The 11,042-nt window shown below is 40.9% G+C and overlaps 1 protein-coding gene across 1 annotated transcript; it reads right to left on the bottom strand.

Annotated features, from left to right (window-relative positions):
• Nucleotides 1–4,247: 4,247 nt before the first annotated feature.
• On the bottom strand, nucleotides 4,248–7,848 carry LOC106811183 (stimulator of interferon genes protein-like). The gene is made up of 4 exons (XM_014814726.1): nucleotides 7,762–7,848; nucleotides 6,380–6,661; nucleotides 5,073–5,262; nucleotides 4,248–4,338 (listed from the first exon to the last, which is right to left on the bottom strand). The coding sequence occupies exons 1-4, from the start codon at nucleotides 7,777–7,779 to the stop codon at nucleotides 4,289–4,291; spliced, it is 540 nt and encodes a 179-aa protein (XP_014670212.1). The 5' UTR covers nucleotides 7,780–7,848; the 3' UTR covers nucleotides 4,248–4,288.
• Nucleotides 7,849–11,042: the final 3,194 nt, after the last annotated feature.

Below are 11,042 nucleotides of genomic sequence, written 5' to 3'. Positions count from 1 at the left end.
AGCAGTAGGCCTACCTGAGACAAGCAGTAGGCCTACCTGAGACAACAAGTCTTCAACCAACTGCACTAAAGCTAATGCCTCATCTAAACTGATAATGTCACCAGAGACAAGGCGCAACTCTCTTTGAATTCTTCTCAGTCTGTTAATGAAATATTTGTGTAAAATTTTGGCAAATGGATTTAACACTGTGGATGGATTTGCGAAATAGGGCCAACACAACAGGAACTTGCATTTCATATAAATACTAAATTAATAGGATAGTCTATGGAATAATTGCCAATTGGATATTGACTATCGAAAGCCACTCCCGTTGGCTTAAATTAAATTAGAGCAACCCAACGTGTCGCTGAAACTTCGGAGTTGTAAAGTAACAATACTTTATAGACCTATAAGTATAACAAAACTTGAAGCTTAACATCATTGCGTTAATGGTGATAAACAATGACGTCATTGCCATTCAGATGATTATATGCTAGACTAGTGTGACTCAGGCAAGTAGCTATTCAGCCTATGGCTTGCTATGTTGTTAATAATTCAATTCAATTCAATTCAAAAAATTTATTTATCACCATAATTTGTAAAAATACAATGATGCAAAAAAAACATTATAATAAAGAACGTGTTAATGGTTAATTCAATTCTAAGTTCGGTGCACCTCAAGGCAGCAACGCTGAACCGAACGGCTCGCCTAACCTTTGCTTTGCGCCTACCTGTGTTCCACAAAGTCGACCGTTCCATCCGTCGTAAGCAGTCGCACGCAGGTATTGAACTGATCACGGCAGTGCCGTATAAAATCAGTCCTATCCGACATTGTACTTGTAGGATCTATATATTAATCGCGATTAAAAAACCACTGTTCTGATTGGCTGGAATTCAATCGCGCTTAAAATACATTTTAAGCGCGATTAAAATAGGTAGGTTTTGGCGGTAATGGCCTTCCATAGTAGACTGCCTGTGTTGTATGGTACATTGTAATTAACCAGGAGCGTTCTAGCCAGGCGAAGCAGTGGGACTAATTGTCATGTTCGTTGTTTGTTGTTGTTTTTGTAATGACACGGGACGCGTCTCATAGCCCCGCAAGGTCCGGCCGATAATCACGAAGAACCGGTCGGATCCAAATGTCGCCGGGCGATTTTAGAAATCAGATAAATAGAGACGCTCGGGCAGACAATGAGAGTTACCTACCCAGGAGGGGTTACCTACCCACGATGTAGAGAGAAGATGTAAAATTTCGGAGACAGATCGAGACGGTCGCCGGAGCCTAGGCATGTTGCCTAGGCTGGGGTATTGTATATATTTTGTATGTGTTGAGTAAGTAATAAAGTTCAAGTGAAACAACTAATCTGCGACTACGGCTCTACCATTTGCTAACGAAACAACGCTGCTACCTTCTACGCTGTCGACGCTACAAACCTACACGGAGATCATCACACTTTCACGGTACAACAACTGTCCCACTCAATGTCCCCCTTTAGGAGTGTTCCTCTTTACTTTCAACGAAATATGATATTACTTGGCAGATACTTTTGCGCGAACACAAATGCCCCGTTTTTATACAGGAAGATTTCGTACGACCTGGCACCTAGAAAGCTACCGGTGGATATATTATACTCTTTAAATTAATTGTATTATTTCAGTAAGGCGTTATTGGATTCAATATCATAAAGCTGAATCTTATGAAATACACATATCGTCATCCAATGGACAATTTAAATTTGCAAGTGTTGGGTCAGCAAGGACATTCTATCTTTATAAAATAAAGGCACCGAAATTCATTTTTGATGTGAAGCTACTGTCAGGTGTATTTGCCCTCCATTTTAAATACATATAGTTTCAGCAAAAACTCATTTTATTTGAGAGATGGGCATTTGCGAACAATGGTCTCCCGCGATTTTAAACCGTAATTTTGCACTACCAGGCACCACATGCTGATTAACTTGACTGGTGACTATATGTCCTCTAAATACAATTCGAATAACTCTCTAATTACTCTTTAAATAATTTAAGGCATGTGGTGGTACATATGTGTTACCGGTCGAAATTGAAAGTAAAGCTTCAACAAAATAAGGGAGTCCGGGTTTAGTTGTTACAATTTTCACATTTTCAGCCGTATCAAACAAACGAATAGAGGAAAACGAGTAGTTTCTTCCATGTGAAAAGATAATTATCTCCTTTTATTAAAAACAGTGACAATTTTGAAACGCAAGTAAACATGAATAAGATATTAGTAATTACGCAATTAATTAACGTAAACATTTTTAACAATTAACTTGCCCATTTCGGGGCAAGTTGTGACATCACCTGTGGTAATTTGTTACACAATAACTTTGGGAAGTGGGGTAAGTTGTTACAGTGTAACAATTTGACCCATGGGGGTTCTTTATGTTTAAACACGTGTGCACAAAAAAACACTGTAATATGAGGCACTACTAATCCCACCTAAATACCCTCGATATACACTTAGTTCAATCACGTACCTATTCTTACCGATCCCTGCATATTTTTGACGCAAGTTGAAAATATTAAAATTCTCAGAATTTTACTCAGAGAGGTGAAAAGGTGTTTTTGGACTTATCACCTACTCCACGTGGCCTATGATAACCAAATCTCGCAGGCAGAGTTCGTTGGCAATATGTTATGACGTACTGATTTTCTATTATTTCATTTATTGAATAAAATTGATATATTTTATTAGTGTCACGTTACGTTGGGCTTATTATTATTTCTTATTATTATTTAGCTTTTATCTTTATTAAATATAGGCATCGCGGGGGGTGTTTTTCAGGCCAATCCACTGCGATGAGTTCTCCATTTTAAACGTATAATTTCAACAAAATTGTAGTGTATTTGACAGACACTGCTGGACATGCGTTAACCAAGGTCTCTCACTCTGCTCCATGCAAATTTTGTCAGGCAATACCCATGGGCGGATCCAGCTTTTTGAAAAAAAAGGGTCCAGTAAGAAATAAAGGGCCCTTTTTCCTGCTTAATTTTTCTGGTGTTTTAAAAAGGTGCCGAAGGCAGCTTATGCCACTTGGGGGGGTTTGGGGAATTTTAGAAATTGTTTAAAAACTGGTGCATTCTGAGAGCATCTGAGCAGTAATTTTGATGTCTAGAATGTAAGATAGAATTCCAAATTTTTAGCAGAAAATTATCTATTATGTGTTTTCCATTTTTTTCTTTTCTGGGGGATAAAAGAAGGGGTCCGAACCCCCTGGACCCCCCCCCCCATCTGGATCCGCCCATGATACCTAACTAACTAACTAACTTAACGGCGCTTTTGACGCTTCTTTTGTCACACAGCGTGGGTGGCTGGAGCGACAGGACAGAAGGTTTCACACGCACTGCCTGGAGTTCAAGCAAATTCTCTTCAAACGGTGTTTTAAGACATCGATCGATATTGGTAGACGACATCGAGCGGTCTTGATAGAGGACCCAGGCCACACCTAAACCTATTCACTGGAGTATTTGTGTCTTGTACCAGAAACGTATCCATAAACCATTTATTTGGCCATTTATTTGCCCAATCTATACGGTACCAGCGTATAATTATTTCTGAGTACGATTTGACTCAGACTGCCATTTTCAAACACGACGTTGTGCATTTCTAACCGTCTTCTATTTTCAGGCACGATGTCGCGTGTGATTAGAAAGGGTCGATGATAAGATGCCGTAGAAAGTACCGTAAATATCAAAACTGATTATACAAATTCTCTTCCTTGTCCGTATTCTCCGTCGTCGTCGTCGTAGTAGTAGTAGTCGATAGTAGTCGTGGTATGAATGCCCTTTTAAAGGCTCACAATGCGCATCCAAACGCTAATTACTCCAGTAGTAGACTAGCAAATACTTCGTGGCATGCATAATCACACTACCTTATGACAAAAAACCTCTAGTTCCTCCCATTTCACTGTACGTTGTCTTATAAAAGGTATTTTGAAAATACCTCCAAAGTTGTTGAAATTCGCCGATGTTGTGACAGTTTCCCAAGCACGGGCGCGGCGGCTGCCGGTACAGCGGTACCGGCGCAGCCAAATTAACAAGACAGGTGATCGTCACGCAACCACCTCCGAAGGCTATTTTGAGTTTGCAAACAGGTACGCGTCTTGGCGCTCAGAATGCAGTTTTCTCACCCCTGTCTTGTGGCTTTTAGCAACGCCGCAGGAAATGGGAGCAACTAGAGGTATTGTGTCATAAGGAGTGGATTTAGGGCATGACCACGGAAGTACTGGCTGAGTATCCGGCTAGTACTGGAGAAATTACGGCTTAGTGATGCGCATTGTGAGCCTTTTTAAGCACGAGAAGCTGCTGCTGCAATCAACTCTTCAGCCTCACGTGAATCTATAAAATAAACCGAACAATTACTGGTGTAAAACACGAGTTGTCGCACGAACTATGTAATCCTAAAGTGTTTACGTCACGGTAAATAGTAAAAATAAAAAAACATTTCCACTTTTTCACAAAATATAAGTAATTCTGTTCACTTTTTATGGTTAAATTGCTGCATTATACTTCCTATTTTACTATATTGTTCGATGTGAACATACATTCGTGACTCATACATAGCACATAGCAAGCAATTAATGTCAGGAACATATAATATCAAATCGTCCAGGTTTTTTGGATTTTTAACTAGTTGAGAAACAATCTTATCAGGTAAGAATTTGACGATACGTTTAGTCCCGTTAGTTTTTACTTTTAATGTAATTTTTTTTACAAATTTTACCATACTAAAATTCGTGACGTAGTCAATGGTGGCCTGGCGAAAAATGGGAAAATGCGTCATCGTAATTTTATGCAGCGTCAGTTAGAATTATCGCGCTTTATTTTATTGCGTGCAAGCGGTATCACGATCTTTTATACAACCCCTATTTGCAAGTCATGCTAGCTAATCAAGTAATAAAATATTATATTGTAGCTATAAACTGTTGGTGCACTACGACACTTACAAGTGCACTATGAATAGAAACACTAATAATCCAATATAAAGGTCTAGCGATATCTTGTAAATTTCGTGTAGTATATCTCTGCGCAGGTACAAGCAATGTCAGTATAGTAACCATAATCCGTCTCACCGTTAAACACAATTATTTCGCATGCCTCCGACAGGTGCGGGCGCTTTTCCAGAGTTTTACGAAGGAAAGCCACGTATTTCTGCACCTCCTGTAGTTTATCCTCCTCGGTGAAGCCAGTCAGCTTGGCATCAGCTACCATATCTCTCAGAGTCAGCATGTTTGCGGGCATGTCTGCGACGAAACTCAGCTCCTGGACGAAAAAGAAACCATCGCTATCGTTCACTTTGTGTCACTTTGTCAGCAGATGCTCGCTTCATCAATAAGAATGAATGCGTGACGAACTATGAACGTGCTGATTAGCACACGCATAGACGATGTACTAACGATGTACTAACGAAAAAACGTGTTTATAGGTTGGGCCCAACTTTGAAGTTCTACCGGCTGAGATAAGCGGCCTGTCGCGTGTTCGGTGCGTGACTCTATAGCACGAAATGATTCAAAGCCTACGTAGCCGTTAACAAAAACTGTTGACATATTTGGACAAGAGGCAGCACAACGGTCTGTAGTCTATGGCGTGTTGGTTTCAGAGGATTCATTTCCAAAGATATAAAGAACGGAATGTTAAAAATTGACGACTAGATTCGCCCCAAATTAGTCTGGTTATGTTTTGCAACGTTTGCTTTGCCAGGAAAGTGCGTTTCAGTGGTATGTGCTTAATTATTCTCTCATTACTCTTACGTGCTCGTACATTCTTGGTTTATAAAAAAGAAAGGAGAGGTACAACTTGATTCACCTTCTCATTTCTTTTCAACCGCGTAGTCTTAACCAACGTATATAATTATAGTAATCACAGGTGAAATAATTGCAATGCTGTTGCACTGAGTAACCAAATACAAATCATCTGATGAGTGGAGAACAGATAGATCTAGCTTTCCTAGAAACTGCAAATTTTGCTGCAGAGTTCTTATCTACCGCGTGTGTCATCGCTGTTGGCCGCTATCACTGCATGTTCTTTGAATTGAAGATTTCGCAATTACTGAGAAATTACTTTCAACAACCAAAGGCAAAAATAGGTTAAAATATTTAGCTTCAGCGAAACCGGCACATTGAAAAACAACGTTTATCTCATTATATGTTCAAATATAACATTACCAACCAGGTAAGAAAAAATTCTCTTCTGTCTCATCGCTTGAAAAAATAATGTGTTCAGGAGGGACGATAAACTACTTTAGCACATTTTACCAGTATTACATTTTAGCAGTGCATGGATGTACGTTATATATTATATCAAGAGCGTATTAAGAAGGAAAGCTTCTTAATACGCTCTTGATTATATGACCATGCGTAAAAATACAAGTTATACCTACTTTTTCGTTGTGTTTTATGCTGTAGACATGGTTAGGGTACTTTCTCTGAAAGCCAGCCCTTTCCACGACAAATGGTGTAAGTGCGCCAACATAGCTGATGCTAGCTACCACCTCCTGCAGTTTCGGCGGCATTTCTGCGTTGGTAGGTATTAAAAGAAGTAGCTTCTTTTTCTTTACATATTTACCACTTTCGCTATTATCGATCCTCTCAGATAGGCTTGGTAGTACCAGGTTTAGATAACCTGTATAGTAGTTATATGCAAGTCCTTCTCCAATGGAAACCTGTCATAAATTGTAGACATTACATTGCTGTATAATCCAGTCCTCATGCTGTGTATAACTTTACAACACCACCCGCATTGTTACGTATAGTAGTACCAACCATACCTACACAAGTTGTGTGTGTGTGGGGGGTCTTATTACAATAGCAGTGGAACTTTATACTATCGAAACATAGGAAATAGCAGCAAAGCTGCCAGCGCGAGCGCCGTTAAGCGCAAAACACATGAGGGGTCTGGTCCTCCCCCAGAAAATTTTCGAACATTTAATGGCTCTAGGTGCGATTTCCCAGCACTTTTAAATAGCATTTTTTATAGACACGAAATAATGGTTTTTGAGTAACTTTTTGCTACATAACTAATTTCTGGACCCGATTTAGAGAAAATCAGTTTAAATTCCTTTAAAATTCAATTTAGGTTTCATTGATTTGTAAAAGTTTAAATTAAGGATTTAAACTAATTTAGTGACTGTCACTTGGACCCGGTTTGAAACGGTTAATTTTATGGAAATAAATAAAAACTTTACACAATGCTCAATTAATTATTTCTCACAATACTGTGGGAATTATACATAGGCCTATATACGTATACTGGATAATAATGAGGATCGACGGAACTTTTCATTGTTGCTAATTTTGTTAATTTGTATTAATACTCTACGTACCACCACCGGTATTTGGAATTAGAAATAGGGTTAAAAATTGTATACATTTGAGCGGAACTCCTGATGCCGCGGGGGGGGGGTTGTCCGAACCCCCCTGACTACGCCCCTACATGTCTAGGATGTATTTTGATAGCTAGATTTTGCCATTCTCCTTTGATCTTTCTTTTCTGACTATGGCTAACACGAACACGCGCGCACACACACGTACACGCACACACGCACCCACAGGCGCACGCACGCATACGCGCACGCACACGCACTCACACACACACACACACACGCGCGCGCACTAGCTCTCTCGTACAAGATATTACGGGACACAGCTAGCATACCCATGCACGACACCTACGGCTGTTATAAACAATATAAATGGCGGAATCGAACAACTGCAACATAGTCGTTGTAAGGTATATATTCTACCCGTCTTTTAGTATACTTACCGATTCGGCGGCTGCCATTTTGCTATTTTTTCAGCCCTGCTCTGCTCAAGTAAAGATCGCGTCTTTACAAGATGACGACCAACAAACTTTGTGTGAGTTTGCACTTTAATGTAAGATTGCTGCGTATAGGATGGCGGGGATTCCCCGAATAACCGCAGCGTATCTATATATAATAAAGTTGTTTAGCCGAATTAGTTACTGCGATTGCTCATACTGTATCGCATTGCCGCACTGTGCTGATATCATATTGCCATCGCTTATGATAGCATTATCGCACCTGTCATTTCACGTTGACTCACCCGATGAACTCGCGATCCCACGACCCGGCTCGGTCATGTAGCGGGTTGCAACTGCTGATTATTCTTATCAAACATCTTCTGCATTTACGACTAGAAAATCAGCTGCAATGATCTGCTTATAGTGTGCGTATATGCGCGCGTCCCCTATGCTTTCTTTAAACGCATGTGCGCGTGCGTGTACCCGCGGCGGGTGTTGGAGTTTGTATGTGCGCGCGTGTGTGCGTGCGTGCCTGCATGCGTGCCTACATGCGTTCGGGCATGCGTGAATGTGCCAACGTGCGCGGGTAGGTGCAACTGTGCGTGCGTGCGTGCGTGCCTGCAAGCGTGCCGACATGCGTTCGGGCATGCGTGAATGTGCGTGCGTGCGCGCGAAGGTGCAAGTGTGCGTGCGTGCGTGCGTGGATGGCGTGACTACATATACGCTGTCATTTCACCAAGTGGCGAGATAGATAAAAGAGCTATTTCGCAAAAAGAAATGCGAAATGTATAAGCCTACGTGTATAGAAACCCGTTTCTGCGGCGTGGCACGCTTGCAAATAATAATTATTCTGTTCGTCTCGCTCTAAAAAAATGGAAAAGCAAAGCGACATTTGAACATTGTTTGTTTTACAACTCGTGCGTTTTTGCTTAAGAACCCCCGTTATCACATCGTGCGAATCGTATGTGTACAAGCGCGCCCATTTTGTGGTATTTTGCTGCGTCAGGCTAAAATCTTACCATAGAGCAAAGCCAATCAGTAATCTGAAGTTGATAACGTACACAGTACACAGAGTTATGATAACAGCATTACACCAATACATGTTATCACTGTGTCAGATCTGACTGTATTCATGGGCCTAGATGTGATATTGATAAAAAAAATCAGTTTCAGCATGGTAAACGGGTACAACATGGTGCATTAACCCCTTGTTTGTGACAGACCTTAAAACTACTTTTTCAGTTTACTTGCATATTTTGTAGCATTGCATATTGTATTAGCATATATTATTACTTGCAGATGTCTAGAACTGATGGTTATATCAATGTTTTTAATTGAAATATAGATGAAGCGAAGCAGTTCTATGCTGTTAAGGGTTTAAGGGCCCAAAAATATACCAAAAGATCTGGCAATTTTTGATAATTTTGACCATAATAAAGAACGTAAATAATAAACATAATAACCATATCCGGAGGGAGCGAGCCGGAGAAAGAGAGGGAGAGGGAGAGGGAAGAGAGAGAGAGAGGGGAGGGAAGGAGAGAGAGAGACCGAGTCAGAGACAGACAGACAAACAGAAGATAGGCAGGCAGACATAGAAATTGAGAGAGAATGCGACATTGAAAGTGAGAGAGGGAAAGGGGATGCAAGGGAAACAGTTCATGCAAGGAGGTCAACTCTATAGTTTGAATATCGATATGTAAGCGCGGTAGGGAAGCGGAAGGGTGAGGAGGAAGAGAAGGTTGAGAGCAAAGGGAAAGAGGCTGAAACATGAGAGAGAGGGGATAGACAGAACAATATGCGGCTATGGTGTTACAGGAGGTGGGTAGGATGTGATAGATAGGGATATACGGACGTAGTAACGGGTAGTTAATTTATCGCTAGGTGTCTATGTATCATAGTTTGCCTATACTCTATGTTTTCGCAGGCTTTCTCTGTCTCTGAACTGTATTCTGTTAAGATTATATATTTAATATGAAGAGCACACACCTGTGTAGGATAGGTTGATATGTAAAAAGGCTCAGGGCTTCAAGTGTTTCTATATTTACTATATATACTAGGGATGAATAAAAATGTAAAGGATATATATGTATGTCCTTTACTTTTTCATTCATAGTTGATTGTCAAGTGTAATTAATTTCTTGGTGATGGTAAGGAAAGGCTGTAGGGGAAGTGGAGGAGGAGGAGGAGGAGGAAAAGGAGGAGGAGGCCATTATTTTATTTGCTATGATGTATGTAGAAAATGCTGACTTTATGGCAAATGAAAATATTTTTTCTGCATATCTAATGTGAATGCTTTAGACAATTGCTTTATTGGTCCTTATATTGTTTTCTGATTCCCTATATTAGCCCTATATTGTAGAAAAAGGCCTTCCGCCAAATTATCAAGAGACCTGTCCTTTCACGTCGCGTCGCGTGCCAATGTCGCGTGTCGACAACATCTGCGCTTGTCGCCTACAGTCACAGCACAAAATGGAGTCGTTGCTACTATGGCTCTCCCTTACTCACCCACAGCCGTTCAAGCTGACGGTTGGTGGAGAGTGAGAAGGTGGTAGAGAAGCATGTTGTAACGTCATCACGATAGCACCCTCTAGCACACTGTTAAGGATGAAATTCTAACAGTGATGCAGGTAATTACTAGCGTCAACGTCGGCGAACAACAGCTGCACTCGGAAAGTAAAAAGCAAAAGGTTCACGGTTCTGACCGCCCTCTACTAGAGTCGAACTCGCGACCTCTAGTAGACAGCAGGGGTTTCCGTACGAGTTCGTGTTTGAGAACGAAAGTCCCTTCACCACGGAAACAGTGCAGAACCCTATCAACGAAGCGAGCTTTTCTACTTGTGCGAGCGTCGCTGACGCACGATAGAATTAAAAAAGTAGTAAGAATGTAGCGAAAAGTAGCCCTGGGATTCGAACATCGGATTCTCAGTTGCGAAATCTGCACGTTATGAGTGTAGCTATCACGCATAGTTGCAGTATGTACATTTGTGACAGGTAATGCACCTGTACTAGTGACGCGAGGCGTCCAGATAACCTCATACTAAACTATGGACGCGCTGCTGCATTTTATCATAGGCGTATATACGTAGAGATATGAGCTAGTCTCCCGTATATAGCGTCAGAGAACGACGACACACTGTAGATACTGATATTGTCTATATATATCGACATACTGATGTAGATTGAGCGCTGACACGGGGCTGTCAACTCATCTATGATGAGGGCATAGAATGAGAAGGAACAGTATTTGCGTGGCATTGCCCACAGGTTTATTGTAAATAGGCGAA

Source organism: Priapulus caudatus, unplaced genomic scaffold, assembly GCF_000485595.1.
Source record: "Priapulus caudatus unplaced genomic scaffold, Priapulus_caudatus-5.0.1 Scaffold512, whole genome shotgun sequence".
NCBI classification, from domain to species: domain Eukaryota; kingdom Metazoa; phylum Priapulida; class Priapulimorpha; order Priapulimorphida; family Priapulidae; genus Priapulus; species Priapulus caudatus.
This window is presented reverse-complemented; position numbering and strand designations above follow the sequence as displayed.